General features: G+C 35.6%; 1 protein-coding gene across 1 annotated transcript in view; it reads right to left on the bottom strand.

The window, feature by feature from the left end:
* Positions 1-3,721: 3,721 nt before the first annotated feature.
* DNAAF6 (dynein axonemal assembly factor 6) overlaps positions 3,722-25,895 on the bottom strand; it is a 36,233-nt gene continuing 14,059 nt past the window's right edge. Inside the window, exons 5-7 of the mRNA XM_010987563.3 lie at positions 24,723-24,819; positions 8,711-8,796; positions 3,722-4,309 (exon numbers count right to left, since the gene is read on the bottom strand). Coding sequence (XP_010985865.1) covers positions 4,180-4,309; positions 8,711-8,796; positions 24,723-24,819 — 313 coding nt within the window. The 3' untranslated portion in view covers positions 3,722-4,179. The remainder of the gene's footprint in view (positions 4,310-8,710; positions 8,797-24,722; positions 24,820-25,895) is intronic.

The following is a 25,895-nucleotide window of genomic DNA, read 5'->3' as shown; positions in this document are numbered from 1 at the left end:
ACAAAGAGAAAAATATTTAAAACTACCAGAGAGAAAAGATAGATTACCTCCAAAAGAACAGCAATGAGACAGACAGCAGACTTTTAAATTACAAAATATAGGCCAGAACACAGGTTAAAGTTCTTCAAAGTTCTGAGGGAAAATATCTGTCAACCTACATTTCTAAACGCAGCTAAATTGTTATTCAAGAGTGAGGGCAATAAAAACATTTCCAGAAATGAACTCAGAGAATCAAGAACTCACAAACCCTTGCTGAAAAAAATACTGAAGTATGTACTTCAAAAGGAAACACTGATGTGGAAAAAGGAATGGTGAGTGAAGAACTGGTAAACATGTAGGTAGATCTAAATAAGCATTGGTTGTAAAAAAAAAAAAAACAATAATAAGGATGATGAATAATTTAGGGGTATGAAAACAAAGTTGGAGGGACATGGTTTGGTTAAAACTTCCTATGTCTTTGAATTGCTTTAAGGGAAGCAATTACTAAAGCAATCCCTAAACTTTAAGGGAAGGTAGAATTATTGAGAAACTTTAGACATTTGAAGAAAAAAAAGTATATATAACTTCCAAACCAGTCAGAGGAAAAAAGAATTTTGAAAACTAACTAATAGGAAAAGAGGCAAGAAAGGAGGAATAAAAGCATATAAAAAAGCAGAATAAGAGAGAAATTGCATGATAAGGTGATGTAAATAAATCCATGTGTATCATTAATCACAATAACTGTAACTAGACTAAAACTTGTGAGTTTAAAGACAGAATTTTTGTGGCATTTAAAAGCCTAAAATTTATATACACTCTGTTCATAAAAGTCATACCTAAAACATAAAAGCATGGAAAGTGATGGAAAAAGACATGCCAGGCAAATACTAACCAAAGTTGATGTAGCTATGTTATTGTTAAGCAAAACATACTTTAAAGCAACAAATATTATTCGGGATAAAGAGTGTCACAGAACAGTGATAAAAGGAATAATCCCCCAGGAAGAAGAACAATTTAAAATCTGTCTGCACCTAAATGTATTACCTTAAAATGTATAAAGAAAAAATTGACAGAATTACAAGGAGATACCAACAAATCTATCTTCGGTGGTAAATTTTAATACACCTCTTCATGTTGGTAGAGAAAGTGGGCCAAAAATTAACAAGAATGTGGAAGATCTGAACAACAAAATAAAAAATACTTGAGTTTATATATATAATACATAATTCTGTACCAAATAATTACAGAATACTTATTCTTTAAAAATACACATCAATCATTTATCACATTATTTTATCACAATGCAATAAAATTAGAATTCCCAGAAACAAAAAGATAAAAAAGAATATACTTGGAAATTAAAAGAAAGGTTATAAAACCAGTTTGCACGATATCATCCCATTTGGGAAAAAAAAAAGATCTATGTTATACATTGAAAAAAAAACTTTGGAAAGAGGCACTCAGAATGGTTAAGAGTGGTTATTTATGGTTTGTTGGCTTACAGTTGATTTTAAACTTTGCTTTATTTTTAAAGAATTTTTCTGTATTATTAAAGTTTCCTGCTTGGAGCATGTGAGCATGTTTTTTTTTCTAATTAGAAAAAATTCAACAATGAATTTTACTTAGGATAATGTGCAGAAAAATAAGTTGCCTGGGCTAGTCAATAGCCTAACTGGCCTCCCATTTCCATTCTTGCCTCCTCATACATTCTCTTCTCAAAGCACTTAGGATAAAATTCAAATTCCTAAACTTAGCCTGCAAGGTTCTACATGACATTGCTCCAGCTTACATTTCCAATCTTACCTCCAGGCACACTTGCCAGATTCACTCTGTTCCAACCACACTGGCTTTCATTTCCTTGAACTCTACTCTCTAAATTCTTTCTCTCATGGGTCTTCACATTTGCTATGCCTTGCACCTAGAAGCCCCACTGCTCTCCTTCCCCTAACACTCTCTTTGCCTGGCTAAGTCCTAGTATTCTCCATGTTTCAGCTGAAGTACAAAATCTTTAGGGAAACCTTTTCTGCTCTCCCTCCCCAGACTGGGTTTGGGTTCGCTGATAGTCTCAAAGCACCCATTCTTTTCCTTCATAGTAACAATAAACTTGAAAATCTATGTTTATGTGTTTATTTGGTTATTGTTGGTCTCCACCACTAAACTACTTGCTCCACAAGGACAGGGACCACATCCAGTTGGCTCATTGCTATGTCCGCAATACATAACATAGTGCTAGGAATGTGGTAAATGCTCAGTGGATATTTGTTGAAAGAATGCATAAATGAGTGACTGAATCCTCACAAATGCTACTAGGGGTTATAGAACCAAAAAGTGAGGTAAAGAAGTTCCTGAAGGAGAAGGCTAGTGATATGCCACAGTGGCGGTTTTAACTCCCAGTTCTCCTGGTAATGCTCAGATTCATGGAAAAATTCTGAGAAGACAAATTTCCTTTTGCATTCTCTTTTTCTCCATTTGCTTTAGTGGACAATTCCTCTTTAAAGAAAGAAAGTCCTGTGAATTAGCTTAAAAACAAAACAACAACAAAGTTGTTACTTCTGAGGCCAAGGACAGTGAAGTAGGATGATTTGTAGATGGGTATAAATTACTGGATCACATTTCATTGTCTTAAAGCTCTGTTGCATTAATACAGTGCCACATAACCAAAGCCCAATTCAAGTGGGCTTGGATATGCTCTATGCTCTCTTCCAGGGACAACTTGTACACATTCAGTCAGCTTGACTAATGATGGTCTCTGTAATTAGGGCCAATATATAGGAAAAAGAGACATATTTTTCACTGACTCACTGTTGCTTTCTAGGGAAGAAAAATATTAGTAACCGGTCATGCTTGCTCTAGAGTTTACAGTTTAGGGTGTAACTTGAAATTCTTAAAATATGGCCTTTTAAAAAGATATTAAGAAAGCAAAGCAGGACACTCTTTTGATCCTGTAACACCACGGACTTAAACTCACAGACACTAACTTCCTTTCAGTTAATCTCACCCGCAACTCTTGCCCTCAAAGAAGAAAGTCATTTTGGTAATTTCAAAGTCAAATTCTCTACAAGAGCTTGGTGTTTTAACACAATCACTTTTTCCAAAATCTCAGTCTTTTCCTTCTATTCTATATAGTCACAAACTAGATGCTTGGCTGTTGTCTGCATAGTTAAATCTAGAAAATATGTTTGAACATTTAGTCCCTTAAGAGTTCACATAGGAGCAATAAACATCTTTCAGTTATTCATCTCTTTTCAAAATTTACTCCCAGGTAAGTCCAGAGTTCTACAATGATACGTGAGACCAAGTCACACAAGTTTTTAAATATAATTTATTCATAAATAATTCTAAAATAAACTTACTCAATACAGTACAGAAGAGGCAGGATACATTGGCATAATTCATAAAACTAAGTATGTCTAATTAAGAATAAATATAGGAAATGAGAGAAAACAGGATTTGTAAATGCACCACACTTTTCTTTATATTCCTTTTAAATGTCAAGGAATTCAATTACTAAATATAAACACAGTACTCACAAAGGCATTGTTAATAATTATTAATGCACAAAAGGAAAAATATTTTTAACCTAAATAGATCCAAACACTGAAAGCAGGACTGAGGAAGCCAAATAACACTGTGTGCTCAAGAGTATTTCTTATTCAAGCAAAACATGTCGTTAGTATGGTGCATCAGACTATTTATAATCCTTTGTTATTTATATATTCTATAACAATAGTGAGAGCCTAAACAGAGAACAGTCAAAATCATTTGATTAAATCAACAACAAAAAAGGAAACTGAATAAACTTTTCTGGTGATAATAATGACCAATTGCTATGCAACTGATTGTATCATGTTATAATCAATTGGCTTAAGTTCTTTAGACCACTGAAACAAGTGGACCAACTATTTCACGGTCATATTTCAGTTATTTAATTGACCATGTAGTAATCTAATTGGTTAACCTGTAAATTCTATCCAGTGATCACTATAAAAATGAAATAGCTTATTAGTATGAGAAAACAATATTTCTTGCTAGAGTAAAAGAAATGACTGTAAATGATCACAATATCACTAGAATTGATAGGCCCTTTCTGAAATATATCAGAATAATACAGAGAAGATTGAAACCATTAAGCAATTTTTTCAGTTTTCAGTTTTTTTAATCAGTGCTGTTTTACCAAGTTTCCTCCTTATCCATGCAGTTTCAGAAGAAATTAAGAAAATCCAACTCTCGTTTCATAGTCACGGTAACTTCGAGAGTCTCACTTTCAAGGATATAGCAAGCTTTGGCACTGTTGCATTCCACAGGATGGGGAAGGGTTAGCAACAGTTTCCTAAAACAAAACAAAACAAAACAAAATAAAAACCTAGAATCAGTGATATCAAGAAGATGTCACTTTTAATAAGGCAATGGGAAGCAATATATACCAGTAGAATATTATTAGGAACCAAAAAACTATTTAGACAGTATGACTACTGGATCAAAACTATGCCTAAATAACACAAAGAGTATACTGGTTTTTTGGCCTTAAAAATCCAAGCAGTGGTTTTGATGACTCCTCTTTTTTCCTAATTGGCCTCATTTTGCATTATATAAACATAGTCTCAGGCTAGGGTTATAGGTATAGAACCACAACCACTGCAACCTTAAACCAGTTGGATAGGTCTGTTGCCAGTCATATTTATGTGTAGATGGAATGTGGCTGACTGATAGAAATCTGAAAATTGGAATGATTCTATGATAATTCTGGTAACACAACTTTGGGCTGAGTCTCTACTACGGGTGTAGTTATTGAAACTCAGGCCTGGAATGATTTCAATACCAGATCAATGAAAGTGCTTTTCTCTGCTTCCTTCTGGTTCTTTCTACTATACATTGACAAAAATTCCCTGTGAGAGAATCCTGAGTGTATTTTGCAGTTTATGGGTCAGTTACTAGATAGCTGTATGCTTTAGATGAATGGCTGGGATGAGACATCCATAATTCTGTCATAGTGGTATGAATCTGAATTATGTATGGGGTTGGCACATGCTGTATCTGAAGAAAATTAAATACATGAAACACTTGTTACCTCACATTCTCAGTGGAGAAGGTTTGAGTATCTCTACAAAAAGTGGACAGAAAAGCTCTTTTAGAAGGTGTAAGATCCAAATCAGTAAAGGAATGTGGTAATTTTTAGGGATACTTATTGAATACCTGTACAAAGGACTAGTATTTGAAAATGAAACCCTTGAAAATCAATTTCCTCTTCACTCACTTGCAAAGACCTAAGTTCAGGAAACTGGGGTCATGGAAAGTATTTATCACATATCTCTGGAACCTAAAGTAGAAATTTGTTGTTACTCTTGTCTCATTCTAGATATTTGAGGTAGGAGAAACAGCTCCATCCACTTGAAGTAATTAAGTTGCATTGTATTTTAATATAGCCTGTAATATTTGGCATCTCAAAAAAAGCGGCTGCAAAAAATATTTAGAGTCCATCTTTTTAACGCTGTTTACAATATAGATTGTGCTAGAGTTGGATTTGCTTTATCTCTTAGTCTACAAATGATAATATATTCACTTTTAAAATAAAGCAAAACTCAGTGGTGGTAGCTTCATAGCACTAAAAGACAACTATAATCAGCTGAAGAAGGAGTTCCAATGATAATGTGTATTTCTCTGTCCAGAGAAAAATAAATTCAAAAGAGACAGTGGCCACTGGAATGATCCATCTATACCTGTGTTTTTGTCCAGTCGTTAGTTGTGTGCTTCACATACTAAAATTTTGAGTATAAATTGTGCTCTTAGAAGAAGGGAAGTACTTTTGTCTAGTCTGTTTTATGGTCTGATATCTGAAGTGAGATTTATATTTTAAACAAAATAAAATTCTACAAATACTTAACCATGTACAATTTACTGAAGAACAGGACTGTATTTTATACTGGTGTCCCCTCCCTGTGTCTAGCAGAAGACTTCATAAGTGTTTATTGAGTGAATGAATAAATGAATAAAAAGCAAATAGATCATCATGAATGATATTTCAATAATCAGTATAGATTAGTACTATAATAAAATATGAATGAACATTTAAATCCAATCCCTCTGCTTTTACTTTGAAAATATATTTGCTTTTTAAGAAGTTACCAGTTTAATCACTGGTAAAATGTTTATTCAGTGTTAATTTTCATTAGAAATTATTTAAATGCAAACAATACTATATGACAGTAAAAACAAAACAATTATCTATAGAGTGAACTCTAGTTTAGAGACTTATATGTCTACGTTTATATTAGAGAATTCAATTTGATGTTACTTGGAATAGATTTAAATAAAGGACAACCTTGTTCTGTGCATATTCCATAATGCACTTTTTATTTTATGTAGTTAATAAATTCTTTGATTTACATATCTGGGCTAAAAACAGACATGAACTTTTTAAGGTTTCTTATTGGAGACATAACTGTTTTCAAAGGAAGTGCAGAAATACCTAGTGAGCTGCAATTCACTATTTCACTTAGAAAACTTTTTTTAAGGTATCGATGTCTTTTAACATCAGCCAACTCTCAATCTAAATCAGAGGAGCACAAGCAAAGGTGAGAATAATCTAAAGAAACACTCAACCAAAAATTAATTCATATTTATCTTTAGAATGTGTTTTTTTAAATCACACTCAAGGAATTCATTTATGATATTCTTAGAATTCACCTAAAAAATAATGAAACCTTATAGGAAGACAAATCAGGAGATTCTGGGACATTACACAATTTCCCCTTTCTTTCCTCCTTTCTATCTATTCCATGTTGGGAATCTATATGCCAAAACAACCAGTTTTAAAAAATGAAGAATTCAGTAAACTGCTTTGTTTATTCTGGTTGTATAATGCTAAAAACTAGGTTTTATTTATAATTTTAATGCAATTGACTATCAACAGACTGATATTACTAGTCAGTTCAGTAAAAATAAGTTTATCTGTTTTCCATTACAGATACATGAACAGAATGTATTCTTTTATCTTTCTGGGAGCCAGTTAACATAGTGTTACAGGGTGTCAAAGTTAGAAACTAAGGAAAGTAAATGTGAATATCAGTAGACTCAAAAACAAGACACATTTCCAGTAATACGATTTCAGAAAACAGTATGCTTCCAAAGAATGTTTAAGTATTTAGGAAAAGTGATAAAAAAAAATCTTAATTCTACGTTCTGTCTTAATTAATGAATTTTTTCCTTAAGAGACATTACCTTTCTGCACTGAGCATTTAATGTATAAGTGTAGTAAGATCCAAATGACCTAGTGTAGCCCACATTCTACATGGAAAAGTATCTCTGTATGAGTCTTTCATTTAGTGGGCTTTGATAGATATCTGGAATGACAGCATAGCCAGAGCAGCTGCCTAAAGATTGATGGAGACAGTGAGAACTGCTAGGGAAACGGAAATTAACTCCATGGTGTGTAGATACGTGTGTGCTTTTAACAAGCGCACAAATATCATGGAAGATTGACTGTACGTTTAACCAACTTTCCTTGCAAAGGTTGTGTGGGAGAGTAAATACATAAATAACGTGTAATGAAAACATTACAATCCTCCTTGAAGTGAATGGTAGGAATAAAGAATGTAATTTTTATAACATGAGACAATTTTTTTTCCTGCAAATCACATTTTGAAATCACATTAAGTAATTAAAAATATTTGATATATATTCATCGGTAGGTCATATTGGGTTAAACGCATCTACTGAAGAAATCAACGTTAAGCTATGTGTGTATGTTGGGTTGTTTACACATAGAAGTCTTTTGTTCCAGAGATCTAATTTTTTTTTTCTTGAAGCCCTACGACCAACAAAGGAGAATTACAGGTACTGATAATGGAAGGAAGAGAATGTGCCAGCAGCTGACTGCTCCCACACCCCGTTTGAAATGTTTATGAGTTACAGAGAAAGAACCACTGCAATCAACCAGTGTGCTCACTGTTATACATCCAGATGAAAAGTGAACAAAGCAGTGAGATATTTAGATATTTTATCTAGCACATGCCAAGCTCCATCTATTCCTTCCTTATAGAGTTAGTTTTGAAAGACAGGACTGATTTATCCAGGTTTCAGGATAAACATTTTTATCAGAATTTTACCATATGTATTGTGTTTTGGGAAGATGATTTGAACTTGTGTAATGACAAAACTCTTTTGAAAATATCAAAATGTTTAATTGAATTGTTCCATTATCATCTGCATTATTTTTAAATGTATTCACACAATTTGAGGATCTAGTGATACACTGGCTGTTAGAATTTTTAAGTAATTGATGACAATACTTTTTTGTTGATTTTTAGATGAATATAATCAAATTTAACCTTAGAGCCCCATAGTATCCAGAAAGCTTAAAGATACTGTTTCTCTTATGCCATCATTATACAAGAAAAAAAACACACATGCAAAACTTAAAACTGAAGAGATTTTCATCTTTAATTATTTTTCCTGCCAGATAAGCAAACTATATCTGAATGTCAAGGATTATGTTTTGGTGGTATCAACCTACTCCAAATGTATGCATACAAAGTAGAAAAAAATCTAGGAATTTACAAATATATTTATGTTTATATTACAGATCAAACCTCTGAATAATTAACTGACTTTTTCACTTTTCTTCAGACTTTAGCAGTGATGCAAAATAACTATGTACACATTTAAAAAGGATATTGACTAAAGATTAATGAATACTATAATATTCATTATTCTAGTTCTAAGTTTTACTCACTTATTAGGAGTACGGAGGTCGAGGATCATTTCCTGAATATCGATTTTAATTTCAGAAGGGCTTGTATTTGGCAGCTTAATTTTAACCTGAAAGAGAAAACGAGAAGAAAAATACTGTTGTCTCGAAGAACAGTTAATTTGAAGAGTGTAAGATAATATGGGGGAATGAGAACTAATATTTATTAAGTGCCAACTATGTGCCAGGCCATGCTCTTTTCTCATAACAATCTTGAGAAGCAGTGATTATTACCTGCATTTTACAGATGGAGGAACTGAGATACAGAGAAGTTTAGTGAGTGACTCAAGGCAACTGTCTGTAACATGACTACGATCTATGTGTCTCCAAAACTATTATAGAAACAATTCGGTGACATGTCTATAATCTTCATTACTTGAAGGTGCATACCAGTGCGCCTGAAGAGTTGGAGACCTTCAACTGCCTTAAATCAGTGGGCACTTTGTATAAAACATGGTTAGTTCTCATGTTGAGTGTGGGTTGGTGATATCATCTTGTAGGCTCCTGGTATAAACTCTCATACCACATTTTGTACAGAAATGTAGGAGTCCAGAAAAGTTGTTAACATAACAAAAGAGAAATAACAATATGACCCCTGCACAAAAATGGAACTACTTATTGATTTAGTTATATTTCACTTAAAACTGCCTCACCTCAATTACCACATGGCCCAGCAATTCTACTCCTGAGTGTATGAATATATATATACACACACAAGCATATTAAAAATAGAGGTTCAAACAAAAATATGTACACAGTGTTTTTGTTTATGACTGCATTATTACAATAGCCAAAAGGCACAAACAACCCAAATGTGCATCAACTGATGAATGGACCAACAAAATGTAGTCTAGGAATAGACTTACGACATGACCCAGTCATCCTGCTCCTGGGCATATATCCAGAAGGAACCCTACTTCAAAAAGACACCTGCACCCCAATGTTCATAGCAGCACTATTCACAATAGCCAAGACATGGAAACAGCCTAAATGTCCATCGACAGATCACTGGATAAAGAAGTTGTGGTATATTTATACAATGGAATAATATTCAGCCATAAAAAATAACAACATAATGCCATTTGCAGCAACATGGATGTCCCTGGAGAATGTCATTCTAAGTGAAGTAAGCCAGAGGGAGAAAGAAAAATACCATACAAGATCACTCATATGTGGAATCTAAGAAAGAAAGAAAGAAAGAAAGAAAGAAAGAAAGAAAGAAAGAAAGAAAGAAAGAAAGAAAGAAAGAAAGAAAGAAAAAGAAAGAGACAAATGAATATAAATACAAAACAGAAACAGACTCATAAACATAGAATACAAACTTGTGGTTGCCAGAGGGGAGGGTGGTGGGAAGGGACAGAATGGGAATTCAAAATCTGTAGATACTGACAGGCATATGTAGAATAGATAAACAAGATTATACTGTATAGCACAGGGAAATATATACAAGATCGTGTGGTACCTCACAGTGAAAAAAGAATGCAACAGTGAATATATGTATGTTCATGTATAATTGAAAAATTGTGCTCAAAATTGACACAACATTGTAAACTGACTGTAACTCAATAAAAAAAAAGTAGTCTATCCCTACCATGGAATATTACTCAGTCATAAAAAAGAATGAAGTACTATTACATGAATGACCCTTGAAAACATTATGCTAAGCAAGAGAAGCCAGGCACAAAAAGCCACATATTGTGGGATTCTGTTACATGAAATATTCAAAATAGGCAAATCTACAGAGACTGAAAGCAGACTGGTGGTTACTAGAGGGGCTGGAGAGGAAGAAAAGAGGATTGACTGCTTAATGAATTTGGATTTCCTCTTGAAATAGAGCAGGACCCTATTGGGCTTTCCCAGGACAGATGCCACCATGTCCTCCGCCTGCCTTTTGTCTATAGAAAAACTTGTCAAAGAATAAATAATCAGAAAAGTGAGGAAATGCAAAAAGAAAAGAAAAACAGTCAAACAGGACAAAAAATACTAGTTTAGTTATCAAGCAAAGTCAAGGACCTCTAGTTCCTCCTCAAGGACTATAGATAATATTCTAAGCCATATCTTTTGAGCTGTTTCTAGATACTGAAGCCCCCATCAGGTGGAAGAAGTTAACTACATGATGACCAGACCATAGCCAGGACATAAGCTGCCACAATTCCAATAACTGGCCTCAAAGAAATGGGAAGAAACCGACCCTGGAGTTGAAGATTAACTGTACTTATATCAATCAAGATGATGCTGATCAGACCACTGCATGACCAATTTCAAGATGACTATCAGAGCTGACCATGCTGTTCTACATGTAGTCTCCTCCCTCTGCCTACACACCCTGAAACTCCCCTTTAAAATCTCTTGCCCCCTGATTGGCGGGGGGTGGGGGCGGAGTTAGCCTTTGGATATGATTCTGCCTTCTCCCTGAGTTGCTGGCCTCTCAAATAAAGCAACCTTTCCTTTCCACCAACATTTGCCTCTCAAGTAGTGGCTTTTGAGCAACAAGCAGCCAGACTTGAATTCGGTTACATTTTTGGGTTGATTAAGATGTTCTGGAATTAGATAGTGGCAATGATTGCACAGCATTATAAGCATACTAAATGTCACTAATGGTAAATTTTACTATGTGTATTTTACCACACTACAAAGTCTCATCTCTAATGCTAATTTAATTCATTCTCTTTTTGATAGAAGTTGAGGATCTCTCTCTCTCTCTCTCTCTCTCTCTCTCTCTCTCTCTCTCTCTCTCATGGCATATAGTTTCCATAAACAAAGAAAAACAACCCAAGTTTAAGGTAAATTATGAAGTGTTCTGTAAAATGAGCTAGAAGACTTGAAATATTGGACATCTGGTGATTTCAGAACTGGAATAGCAAGGACAAAAGCAACAGGTTTTGAAGAAATTACATATCAAATAAGTAGTGAGAAAAATTAGAATTCCTTATAAGAAGCTTAAAATAGGCAATAGTGCTTTTGCAATATAAAGTATGTGTACCAATGCATGCCTGTGAGTTATATTTTACTATCTAAAACTTGTGTATAAACAAGTATTTGTAAATAGAGCTCTGGAGGTCCTACTATCTAAATATATCCTTTGGTTAATGTTTTCAATAAACAAAGAATTACCTCCTAATTTATATTTTGAAAATTCAAATCTTCATAATTAGAAATGCTTTTAAGGAGAGAAATAGAACATTTCTCAAAGAAGTAGTTACAGGGGCTCTACTTCAAAGTAAATGAGCAGTCTATTGGACAAGAAAGCCCTATTTTTACTGTAATAACATTCAGGTCTGATAGTCGGGTTGAGATGTTCTTTAGTTGCAGGATGACTCATTTCACCTGGGCTAAGAGAGAAAAATATTTGTTTCTTTAGTCTGAAATGTTTATATCTTTCAAGGTAAAAGATTATCTCCCTAGGGTTGAAATGACATTTGAGTAAGGAAAAAAATTGTGACTTACATGAAATTTAGATACAACTTTTAGGTAGAACTTCAAGTGGTTCTTAAAATCATTTGCAACTCTAGTTAAGGATAATTCAGAAACAACTCTAATGTTTTCCTCTTGAGGAAATTAAAATTGTGTACTAAAATGGTTTCACAGGAGGGACAGGAGAAGGAACAAATTAAGTGGAATAGTACATGTTAATATTTCATAAAATAGAAGATTCAATGAAGAATCAACAGAAAAACTCCTCCTGAAACATGAATCACACTTCTTTAGAAATAGTTTTAATGAACACCTGGAAAATAGACATGGTTATTATTGACTTTGAACTGATTGTACCCAAGTCCTAACTTGTCCAATATTAGTAAATACAGCATGTCACTGACCAAACAAGAGGACTGATGTTCCTCTCTCTACATGGGATGTAAATTGAATTGAATTCATTTCAAAGAAAAATTATTTCAATAAGTAAACTAAGGAAAACTGCTAAAAAGTTCACTGGGAAAATTTCAACCTTTTGGGAGATTAACCTTTGGGGTCACACTTGGGCTTGAGTTCTGGTTCTGTCACATATTAGCTACTGTTTATTAGTTATCTATTGTTGTAAAACCAAAACCAATTCACTTGCTCCCCTCCTACATTTGCACCTCATAACAACAATAAGTATTTATTATCTCACATATTTTCCATTGGTTAGGAATTCAGGAGTGGCTTAGCTAGGTAGTACTGGGTTTGGTCTATCGTGAGGTCGTGGACAAGATATTGGCTACAGACATCTGAAGGCTTCACTGGGGCCAGTGAATCTGTATCCAAGATGGCTCGCTTACATGGCTGTTGGCAAGAAGTCTCAGTTCTTCACCACATGGACTTCCTAGGACTTAGGGCTCCCTGAGAGTCCTTATAACACAACAGCTGTCTTCTTCCCAGAGTGAATGATCCAATGGTGTAAGACAAAAACAATGCCTTTTTAAAAATGTAGCCTCAGAAATTATACATTTCATTTTTTTAATATCCTATTGGTTATGCAAGTCAGTCCTGTTCAGTGTGAGAGGGGACTACACAAAGGGAAGAATATCAGGAGGTGAGAATCATTGGGGGCCATCTTGAAGGCCAGCTACCATAGTACCCATCACTAACTTCAGTTCATACTTCTGCCCTCTAGCCTTGTGAATAAAAGTAACAGGAAAAGAGTTCACTAATTTAAAGTTTGTGAGATCCCTTCTTCTACTTTCAGCCTGTCTTCAGGCAAGCAGTTGAAACTACTCACTTAGTCTCTCTAGGAATTCACTTTGGAGCTTTCCTCGAGATAGGTAAATGTAGGTCAAAATGCTTATAAATTGTTTTCATTTTCCTTCATTTATTCTCCTCTATGTGCTGTAACAGAGCTGGCTTAATATGCCAAAGCTTTTGAGGGTGGAGTCATTAATGTGAGATTATCGTTTTGAGTTTTAAATTTACTGCCTTGTTCTTATGATAGATTTATATGACAAGATGGTTCCTAGTGAGATTCTGTTCCTATAGTCTGTAAGTGATTAATACAGGCTCCCTAGCTCCTCAGATAAGTGCCTATGATCATATTCTAAGTTTTTTGAAAATTGAAATGAGAAGGCCAAATAGCAAGTGTTCCATGGAGATCATCTATTCTAGGTTTCCTCCTGAACTGTCACTTCCTAAATACCTGAACAAAAGAGTAAGTGAAATATATCTTATGTATGCAGTTTGGCCAGTCTATGCTATTTACTGAAATTTTTGTGAAGGTAAAGATATACAGAAAAATTTGGCCCGATGATTTGGAAGATATTCTTACTTAATTTGTGGGTTCTAAATATTGTAAAAAATTTTTTTGACAGAATAGAGCAACCACCCTCAATATATCTGATTCTTACCAAAGAAATTAATGCAACTTGAGTTTCCATTTGAAACATAACAACATTAAGAAATTCTGATTAACAGAAAAAGTTTGGGTAGGTCTCATTCTGAATTGCTTCAGTAATTTAATTTCCTATTGTTTAACTATAGAAACACATGTGAGATTTTTTTCCATTGCAGCCATAATAAGTATTTTATAAAACTCATGAGCAATGATATTCTATAGGAAAATGAAAAAAATTAAAGGGGATGGATCCCCCTACTTTCAAATTGCATAAAAATTTACCTCTGAAGAATAAAAATATAGAAGTATATGTTCTCCAAAACTAGAACACAAAACCAATAGATATCTTTTTAAATTAATGAATATATTTTCTATAATGTTACCATTGTGAAACATTCCAGAACTATATTGCCATGCCTGTTTCATAAGATCATGGAAACATGATTCCTCCCTTCTCATAGGAGTCAAGAGTAAGCTCAGCTCATTCTGCAGTAAGAACACTCATTTACAGAACCTTCATACTTCTATTGGCACCCACATTCATCCTCAAATGCAGCCTTACCACTATTAGCTATCTTGGGATTACCAGAACTAAATTCATTATACTTTGATCTCTATTTGACAACAAACACAAGAAGCCTCAGATTTCCAAGTCCTTCCTCATCACCTAATAGTTACCATCTGGTCTCCATTTTTCCTATTTTGGTTCCATTTCTTACCACTTACCAACTCATGAAACCATTCCATTAGGTCCTCTGGAATACACAGTTCAACATCCCTTACCTCATAAGCGTCTTTGAATATTCTCTGCAACTTCTTCGTTTAACTGAAATCTAGATCTCCCATGAAGACATGATTCCCTTACAGTCTTCTCAATTTATGCCTGTTTTTTTCCCTCCCAACCCCCTTATATCACTGGGCCTGCCCCTTCTTTCCAGCTTTTTAAAATAAGCCTCATGTCTTCACGTTATATCACTAATTTTCCTTCTTGTTGCAACCATCTACCAATTCCGGGGTCAGACCTCCCACCCCAATTTCTCTAAGAATAGTTCTTTGTTCTCTATTGATATTTCTAACATTAACTGCTGTCTTAAATATTGGTGATTTAAATATCCACTTAGATAACCTTTTCAACATCCTAGCCTCACTTCCTCATCTCCTTCAAGCCTTTGCATAAATATTGCCTTCTCAGTGAGGTCTTCCCTGACCACACTATTTAAAATTGCAGTCACTACCTACACTAGTACTTGCCCTATCACTTCCCCTTGCTCTTTTCACCTTCATAGCATTAATCGCCTTCCAACGTACAATAAAATTTATGCATTTATTTTGTTATCTAGCTCTCCCACTAGAAGGCATGCTCTGTAAGGGTAGTGGTATTTGTGTTTTGTTTATTACTACGGTATCTCAGTGCTTAGAACAGTAATTGGCACATGGTAGGCACTCAATAAATATTTGTTGAGTAAATGAATTAGTGAATTAATGCCAAGATGTTTCAATATTAAGAAATTTAATTTAATTTACCAATAGGTCAAAAGTAAAAATATTATATGATCTCCACAAATGTTAAAAAGGCATTTGATCAAATTTACCATCTATTCCTGCTTACAACTCTTAATAAAATCAGAATAGATGAATAGTTCCTTAACACACAACAACCCAAAAATCAGTATCACACTGGATGTGGAAACACCAGAAACATTCTAAATAAGTGAGAAATAAGAAATAATACCAAAATTTACTACTATTATGAAATATAGTTCTAGAGGTCTAACTCACGTAAATAAACAGGAAAGAAATGGGAGGTAAAATTATCAACTGAAGGAAGAACATTCCAACTGGAATGAACAGCAAGAACCAGGAAATAACTCGACATATCGAAGGAAGAGAAAGAAGGCTAGGGTGGCTAGAAGATAACAAATAAGGAAGAAAATGTGGTATTAGATGAAACTGAAAAATTGGTAGGGATCAAATCATATAGGGCCTCATAGATCAAGATAAAGAGTTTGGATTTTGTTCCAAGTGCAATAGGAAGCCATTGGGGATTCTAAGCAAAGAAGTGATGCAACCTGATTTACTTTTTAAAAGGATCTATCTAAACACTGTGGAAAGGTTGCAAAGGAGCAAGAGTGGAAGGAGGGAGTTGAATCTAGACAGGATCATAATGGTCCAGGTGAGAGATGATGGTCGTTTGAAAGATGATGGGAGTTGTGGTAGTGACAATTAGATGGACTGAGAATATATTTTGAAAGTAGAGCCAAGAAGACATACGGCTTTAAAGCAAAACAGAATGAGGAATGATTTGGGTTTTTAGGTTGCACAATTGGGTGAATGTTGTTGCCATCTCCTGGGATGAGGAAGATCAGTTAAAAAAAAAAAAAAGGTTTGGGGAAGACAAGGGTTCTGTTTTGGACATGTTAGGTTTGAGTTGCCTATTAAACAAGTGGAAGATATCAAGTAAGTGGTTGGTTATATGAATCTGAAGCTCATGGGAGAGGTCAAGAATAGAGGGCTAAATAATATTTAAAGCCATGTGTCTAAATGGAAAGAGAATAGAAAAAAATGATCTTTTTCAGAGACCTGGAGAATTTCAGGCAGGAGAAGAGCCAGTGATATGGGACCAAAGGAGATGAAGAATGCCCAGTGATTTTGGAGGAAAACTAGGTGAGAGTGAGGTCATTAAAGAAAAGAGAAAAAGTGTTTCTTGAAGGAAGGAGTAATAAATAGGGTGGAATATTGCTGAGTGCTCACCCTCATGTCTTCAGTCTCTCTTTTTCTAATTTTATCCAGGACAGCTTTTCATTTTTCAGGATTGTCCCTCTTATTGCAGGATTTAGAGCATCCCTGGCCTGTGAGTACTAAATGTCATTAATGGCAGTAACATCCTGTAACCTAAAATGCCTCCACCCATTTCTAAAAGTCCCCTAGGGACCCATACCATGACCACTTCTTTAAGATTTGTTCATTAAGTCTAGTGATACATGTAGGCCCTCAATAAATATTATATGAGTAAATGAATGGGTTCTTGTCATCAACAGAAAAGCATTCTTAAAGTCTCTTCTATCCTAAAAAAAAACCCAAAACCTTAAATCTGGCCTCCTCCTCAACAGCCATCTCCTCATCACTGCTCAGCTTCCTCAAAGAACAATCTATATTTGCTGCCTTCTCTTCCTCACTTCCTATCCACTTCTCAGCATTCTTCAACCCACTGTTGGTCCCCACCATGCCTCTGAAGCTGCTCTCTTCCAAAAGTCACCAAAGACTTCTTAGTCAACAAATCTAAAGGTTCCTTCTGCACCCAAATCCTGGTTTACTTCTCTACAGCAGTAAATACTATTATGGATTTCCCTGTCTCTGGATATCCTTCTCAGCTCCTCTTCCTTTATCCATTCCTCAAATACTTGTACTTTCTCCGGTCAATCTGTGAATCTGCTTGCATGGATTCAGACGTTTCTGCCAGTTCTGAGTTCAAGGATTCTGGACCATGTAATTAAAATATTTGATGAAACCTCCTCAAAATGATATCATCAAAATGTAAAATTACTGATTTTATTACTAAGTAATATGTGTAAGACATCTTTCAACCTTATTTAATCCCTGACCTTAAGCCCATCTCAAACTCCCTCTCCCCTCACACCTCTCTCTTAATTTCTGTCTAGCTATCTATCTGTCTTTCTCATTATGGGGGACTTTTATTTTCAAGTCTACTAATTTTGGTATTATTTAAAATTTTAAATATATATAACTTTCATAACCAGAAATATATTAAGTCTACACAATTAAATTAGTTTTTGAGGGGGTATTCATCCCCCTACCATCATTATGGAAAAAATATTATGATATTAACTATAAATACATGTATATTACTCAGAGAACTATTAGAAATTTAATTGGTTTACTGTGCTGCCTGGAGGTAATAATAAGGAATTGTAATACAGCTCAAATATCCTTCTCTCTGCCACACAGTCTGATATATAACCAATCAAATAAGGTTAGCATAATTGGAAAGCCTACAAAAAAAAAAAAGGTGTCCATCCTCCAGAATTTTAAATGGAAAAGAGAATCCATTCCATTATCAAGCAGCCAAATCTATTTACTCATTAGAAGTAGATGAATATGACTGTTTTAACCTTAGGAGAGAAACAAGGATTTGAGAAGCACACCATTCAAGAAACAAGTGAATTCTCAGAGGATGTGCAGACACTTTGCTCAGAATGATTGATAGTCCTTTCTGAGATGAATACATGTGATAAACGTGATTTCTGGTTGTGCCTGCCAGATGGTGATGGACTCCTATCCCATCCCTGACTCTCACCCCATTCTCAGTGAGATTCAGAGACGGAGTAAGGCTCATATCCCAGTGAGGAGGTGACAATGAAAAATAAAAACAGACATTGGCTTATTTTTAAAGTCACAACAGAATGTCCCCTTATCAATATAGATTCATTATAGTAGGAGCACCAAAATATTATGTATCTATTGCAGCTCAAAAGAAGTATCAAGTTATCTGCAGGCTTGTCCCTGCTCCCAGAACAATTGATGGGCCATTTGGCAGAATATCAACAAACACAGCCCAATTCAATTTTGGATTTTAGAGAGTGTGATGTTAAACACCTATGGGTGAAAGTGGAAATCCACTGATCTATTGCACCCATCCCCCTTCCTGCTACCAATAGGCCTATGGGGAAGCCAGGCTATCTCCCTACATAACTTTGATACCTAAAATTCCTTTTTCGATACTCCCGAGCTGCACCCGAGAGGTCAGGTACCTAGTCATCCTTGCTTCTCAGGTGCAGGCAAGTTCCCATTCTTCCCACCTTATTTCTGTGACAGCTTTTTAGCTTCCCCATCATTGTTGTTTGTATCTCTAAAGCCATGCCACAATTTCAGCCTCATTTCATTGAGCTGATTATTCTTGGTTTTCAATACCTAGCCTGGAACTGGAGTGAGAATTTACAGTGTCTCTGAATTCTGTCTCTGTTGTTGAGTCCCTCCCGTGGGTCATTTAGTCTGTGCTCAGTTAGTTCCATTTCTGCAAGTTTCCTAGTATCCCCCTCAACACCTTCCCCTCTCCAAACATATGCATGCCACCTAAAAACAGTGCTACTTCATTCCAAGCCTGATGCAAAGCCAGCACTCTGTGATAGTATATTCTAACCCCTAAAGAGAGTAAACACCCACTCTGAAAATCAACATCCCAGTCTCTGTCTTTGAATTCCATATAGATTTGTATTTCTAACAGCCTGCTGGACACATTCAACAAGATTTTCTACAGGCACTTCAAAACTCAATATAACCCAAACTTAACATTTTTCTCATGGAACTTTGTCTTCTTTATTTTGCATTCCAAATCTGACCCCCAAGCACAAACAAAACCACCCTTTGTTTACTCTCATTCCAAAAGTAATAGTGATTGTAAAAAACATAGGAAATTCAGATGAGCAAAAAGAAATAAAAACCATCTCTAAGACTACCATTCAGATATAAACCATTTTACCTTCCCATATCTTGATTAATGCATCACCATTCACCTAGTCACCCAAGCTAGAAATGTGACACCTGTTTCCCCCTTACATACCACATTTGACCACTGTCTAACTCCTATCAATACTATAGTTGACTCTTGAACAACACTGAGTTCCTTTGAGCAATGCGGGGGTTAGGAACTCTACTGCCCACTAAATAAAGTCCAAATTTCATGGTGTGTTAGTCTGCCTGGGCTGCCATAACAAAATACTATAGACTGGAAGTCTGAGCATGCCAGACATGCCAGCAAGGTTGGCTTCTGGTGAGAGCTCTCTTTCTGGCTTATACACGCCTGCCTTTTCACTGTGCTCACATGGCAGGGAGAGAAAGTAAGCAGAGCAAGCTCTCTGGTGTCTCTTTGTATAAGGGCACTAATATCATTACAAGGGCCCCACTCAAGTGACCTCATCTAAACCTAATTACCTCCCAAAGGCTCTAGTTCTGAATACCAATCACTTTGGGTGTTGGGGTTTCAACATATGAATTTGGCAGAGGTGGGGGGAGGACACAATTCAATCCATAGCACATAGTAACATTCAAAGACTTTTACAACTATCTGTAAGCTGGCTATTCTGCTTTATCTTTTATTACTCCACACCAGTGCATTCTGGGGTTCCAAGAACAGTACAAATAGCTCTGAAAATATATCATATACTTTCATAGCACTATGCCTTTGCTCATGCGGTTTACTGTGCTTAGACAACTTTTCTGCCCTGACAAACTATTATGTCCTTCAAATGTCATCAGATGCCACCTGTATTGTGAAGTCTACTTGGATTTCCTCTTCGTTGTGCCATTTTGTGGAAGATAGGTGCCCCTAACTCCCTTTGTGTGTTTGTCTTTTTGTCACTTTGCACATACTCCTATCAAATTCAAACTGCTTGGGTTCAAACTGTAGTGTTGCCAGAGTCTAGATGTGTTACTTAATATCCTTGTGCTTCAGTAATCTCATTTGTAAAATGGGGATAACAGCACTTATTTCACAGAGTTTTGGTGTGGGGATTGATGAGCTACTATGTGCAAAGTTCTTAGAAAATGCCTGGCACATAGTAAGCATTATATAAATTGTTTGCTGTTATTATTATTATATCATGTTTGGTGAACAATCAGGATAACAACTTTGATTTTTGGACTGTAAATGTACAGAAGTGGTTCCACTATGGCACTCTGGTGACCTTGTACTATCCACACAGGCCTCATAGGCAAGGCTCAACTGCAGTCCGCCCCAGGTCTTGGCAGAACATCCTGTGATCCTCCTAGAACAGGGGAAGACAGGCAGTCTTGTGAGGAGATGCCTCAAGGCTGTCTCTTATCTGCCTTTATACCTTGTGGGAGGCTCCCTATCTTGCAGGAGGCTGCCATGAAGTTCCAACAGAGTGTAGGACTTTCCACCTCCCTTCCCCTGGGTATAGATGCAGGCTACAAAACAGCTTAGCTGCAGTCTAGAGTTGGTTCTTCAGCCAAGAATGCCTCACTGCTCATGTCACCTGTCATCTGGCCCCTTCAGTTCAAAGTCGTCCTGTGAGGCAAAGGGACATGGGGAGCTGACAACATGCTGATCTTGCTTACGCTGTCTATGTAAGTAATAAAATACATCCTTTGGGATTCATTGTTTCCTTATTGGATGGATCTATGAAAGTCCACACTGCTGCTTATGGACTGCTTGATCTCTTAACAGTAAGCGCCTGAAGAGAAGGAGAACCTTGTATCTATTTTGTTCAACACTGTATGTTAAGAATCCGGCCTATGGTAAATGCTCAATAAGTATTTGTTGTATTTTTAAAATTACAGAAAACAACGATAAATATGTTTACTAGGATATATATCAAGTCTATGATAGTAGAAGCCTTGTGGGGAGGGATGGAGACTGTGGAAGATGAAAGAGAAAAAAATATAAAGTGCAATACAATACAATTAGACAGGGCCATTCTACTCATGAGGTTTAAAGAAAAACATGCATATCACCTAGAAGGAAGAAGCCTTCTAGACTCTCTTATGTTAGTATTTGATACCTTGCAAGCTTGACCTTATTTTCTCAACTGTAATATAAGGAGGAAAGTCTAGATTAACATCTTTCAAACTGTGTTCTAAGGAGCCCCAGTTTTCTCCTAAAAGCTGCCTCACGGATGATGGCACCCTTTTAACCAGGGCAGTAGTACTTTAATTTGTTTTATATGTTGGGCTTTCTCCTAGAATTTTGTTTGAAGAAAAGAGTAGGCAGCTAAAAACAAAACAAAACAAAACAAAACAAACCTGCAAACCACTGGCCTAGTTCTAGCTCTAAAATTAATGTACAGCATGATGACAATAGTTAACAGTACTGTACCGAATACTGGGAAATTGCTAAGAGAGTAGATTTCAGGTGTTATCACCACACACATACACACACACAAATGGTATGTGAGGAGATGATATGTTAATTAGCTTGAATGTAGTAATCATTTCACTATGCATAGATATATCAAATCATCATGTTGTACACTTTAAATATATACAATTTTTATTTTAAAAATAAAATGCCTAAATATAGATTACAGGCAAGGGAAGCTTGGTAGCTACAAACTCAGGAGTAGAGTAGCAGGCATAATTTGGATAATGGAGCTCTTTGGGTTGGGGTTAGAAGGAAAGAATGGAAGGTTTGCTGAAGACATACATATTCGTAACTCAGCATTTTGTTTAGGACAAACACTTTGATTTAGGTCTCATAAATCTAGCTTTCTTATTTGGAGTCTGGGGAGGGTGAAGGAAAGGGTGGGGCTCTTGTAAATTTTTAAACTCCCGAATCAATTCTTGTATTTAAACAGGTTGATTGTATTCCTATTACCTTCCTCAGCTTGAGCAGAGGTCTTCTTAAAGTCTCTGGGTTGGATTGTTACATATAGACCAGGTCCAGGATCCAGATAACATATTTAGCCAATTCTAAGGTGCAATTTTCCTCACATTCTAATGTTTATTACACAGTCAAGGTGTATATTTACTGAGTATACTTATTTTTCCTTTGTTACTAAATAAATGGCACATGTACAACTTGATGATGTCTTAGAGTTGAGAAAATGCCATATTATTAACAGGAATAATAAGCTTATAAATTTGCACAAGAAATATTTGAGATGAGGTCAATAACCTCTTTAGTCTGAGTCTTCCCAGTGAGGTTAAGCAGTGACAGTGGATGTCATCATTAATATGCCTACAGGATAAAATTCAAGCTACAAATCTGTCATTTCTTTCTTTTTTGAGAGACAGCTTACCAGTGCACTACTGTCTACAATTATTCTTTATTCTTGTCACACTCAGTCCTAACTCAAATAGGCCATGCTATTTTATGCCTGGATACCTTTCCATGTGCTCTTACCCCTGCTTGGAATGGCCTTCTTAGAATGTTGTCCACCTGAGAAATCCTGTCTACCCAGTGCTGATCCCTTTTTGCTTTATGTCACCATGTACCTGGCATATGCCTTTATGCTTGCCATACTGAACTGCAATGATTTGTTAGGTGTCCATGTCCTTAACTGTAAATTCCTTGAGGGTAATTGACTGTTTCTTATTTGTCTTTGTATCCCTAGGACTTAGGACAGGGCCTGGTATGTAGTAGTTATTCACCAAGTATTTAAAGACTGAATGTATGAAGAAAAAGAAAGAGAAAAAGAATGCTATACATGTGGTGAATGCCATAGCACCAACAAATATTTCATTTGTTCCTGGCATTCAAAGGTGTCCCCATCTTATCCAAACCCTCTGAACTCCTGGTAAACTTAAAATTGTCAACACTGAGTCTACTTGTTAATAATAAAGTGACTATTTTTATGTTAGTTTTATCTCCCCAATCAACTATAAGTTCATTAGAGAGAGGGATCAAACCTTTTTCTGTACATACCTGTTGAGTTTTAGATAAACTGTGTACTCCTACTCTGAGGTGTGATTTAGTTTCCAAGATTCTTCATTCAGCCTACCTTTATTATTAATGCTAGTAGCAAGTTGTGTGAGAGAAATGAAAAGGCTCACAACAGTTTTATTTATTTAGGGCCTAGAATTTCTTTAGAGTTTAGAGCAATCTGCAATACCAGACATCAAAAACAGTTTTACAGTCATTTAAGAGAGAGAAATTTGAATATTACTGGTAAAACCCTGGGAGCTAATTACTTCAAGATCACTTGAAACCTTAGCTCATTAGAGTCTGAAAAATCTCCTGAGGTCCTTAAAGACACTATTCCCATCATGTTACTTGATCCAATTGAATGTCTTAGATTTAGCTAATAAGAGAAAACCTGAAGTTTATGCAAAAGAGAAATTCCATTTATCATTTGCTTAAGAAAAAATATTAAACATCTCCTATGGGCACCTCAGTACTCTATACTGTAGAGGGTTGCTAAGAGAGGGAGGGAAAAATACAGATGCAAACCCCTGATCTCAAAAAATAAATCCCCAGCACCAAACACCAAAATTAGTAGTGTATATTGCCCAAATGAGTTGCAGTCCACACTCTTGGTTAGGCTCAGACTTTTCAGTAAGATCATTATGAAACTTACATAAGCAAAAGTAAGATAGTCACATTGATATTGTTGGTATTGCTATTGTCATTATATAGAAACAGTGGTTTGGCAAAAGATGCTCTCCAACATGCTATAATGTTATTCAGATAAGGAAGCCAGGTAACATTTTAGATGCATTTTTAGACCTTTAAGTCAGTAGTTCAGATCTAAAATTTAAGGAAAAAAATCCCCTTTTAGATCCCCCAATGTAAGCTGAGTCATTAAAAGAAATACAGATATAAGAGATAAGACAGATTCAGGGAAGGAAATCTTTCATTTTAATTGACTGTCACCTCATCAGAAATTAATAACCAATCACATGACATGTATGGAACAGAATTAGGATGAAAGAAAAATGCATCCAAACAGATTGGGCAGTTTTATTCGGACTAGAAATAGTGTTATGTCATATGATTCTATTAGGTTTATTCATAAATCTTAGCCACATGTGTAAATTCAGTTTATTTTGTACATGTTTACCAATTTTAAACTGTGTATCCTATTATTCCCTCTGTACCTCAAACATAGCAACTACTATTTTTAAAGAGTTTATAGCCTTGCTGATGGTATTATGAATACAACAATCAATTTAATTATAATGATCATATGGAAAACGGGAAAGATGGGAGAGGCTTACCAGTAGATCCTTACAACACGCAGTTGAAGCGTCCTTTCTGGTCAATCCCAGGAACACATCTTCAGTTCCCACCTGCTGTTTGAATAGAATTTCATATCTGAAAAAAAAGTCAGTGATACAGAGGCTCAAATGAAAGAGCAATTTCCTGTTGCAGAGCAGAAGACTAGGAACTTATGAGGATGTGCTATGACAGAAAAAAAAAAAGGCAAGATAAATAAAGTCCTTGTAGTTTTTCAGGCAAATAGCAAAACATAAAGGAATAAAAGTCTGGAAATTCAGTCAAAAATCCCTCACCCTGTAAAGCAGGATTTAGGTTGTACACTCTTCTTTTCTAAAAATAAAGCTTAACTATTTCAGAGCTATACAAAAAATAGATTGAGGGAACTTCTAAAAAGATTCTAATAAGAATATAAGTAAAAGAAAAAAGGAAGGTCCTTTCCTAGAAAACAATGGCTCAGAAGAATAGTGGGCCCATAGCCCAGGGTTTGATGGATAGACAGAACCCTCCTCTGCTAAATTTAAGCACAGAGTAGAGTTAGAAAATCCAAGTTTAGTACTCTTTCTGTCATTAACTGTAGGATCTTGGTCAAGTCAAAAACTCATGTGGTCTCAGCTTCTGGATTTGTACAATTTATGGGAGGGGGTGGGTTTGAACTAAATGATCTCTATGGTTTTTTCCACCTCTAAAATTACATAACAGAAAAACTGGTAGTGTAGTCAGTACAGCCACAGCTATAGTGTTTAGAATCTAATCCTAAATAATTCTTAGTTCAGGTTTTCTTGGTATTTCGCCACACACGTGACAAGTTCACAAATATTTCCTTGCCTGTAAATTTGGGACCCTAGGGATAGAATGGTTTATAGAAACCTCCAGCCATAATGTACTCTATCTTTTTAGATGGAATGAAGTAAGCAAACATTTACAAATGACCTTTTCTGTTTAATTCTACTCTAACGAAGACGTGGTAAATCTCTGGATAGGAAGAAAAAGGGACTACATTGAACTTCTAACCACTTGTAAATCGGATTGTCCAAGGATGAAGAAGATTTCTCTGAGCTGGAACAAGACTAACAGTAAGTAGCTATTTGAGATGGGACACTGTTTTCTTAACAGACTTTAACATCTACCAGGTATTTACAAAGGTGAAGCCAGGTTAAAACAAAACAGAAAGA

The sequence above is a fragment of the Camelus dromedarius genome, chromosome X (genome assembly GCF_036321535.1).
Source record: "Camelus dromedarius isolate mCamDro1 chromosome X, mCamDro1.pat, whole genome shotgun sequence".
In the NCBI taxonomy this organism is placed as follows: domain Eukaryota; kingdom Metazoa; phylum Chordata; class Mammalia; order Artiodactyla; family Camelidae; genus Camelus; species Camelus dromedarius.
Note: the sequence above shows the minus strand (reverse complement) of the source record. Positions and strands in the feature narration are given on the sequence as shown.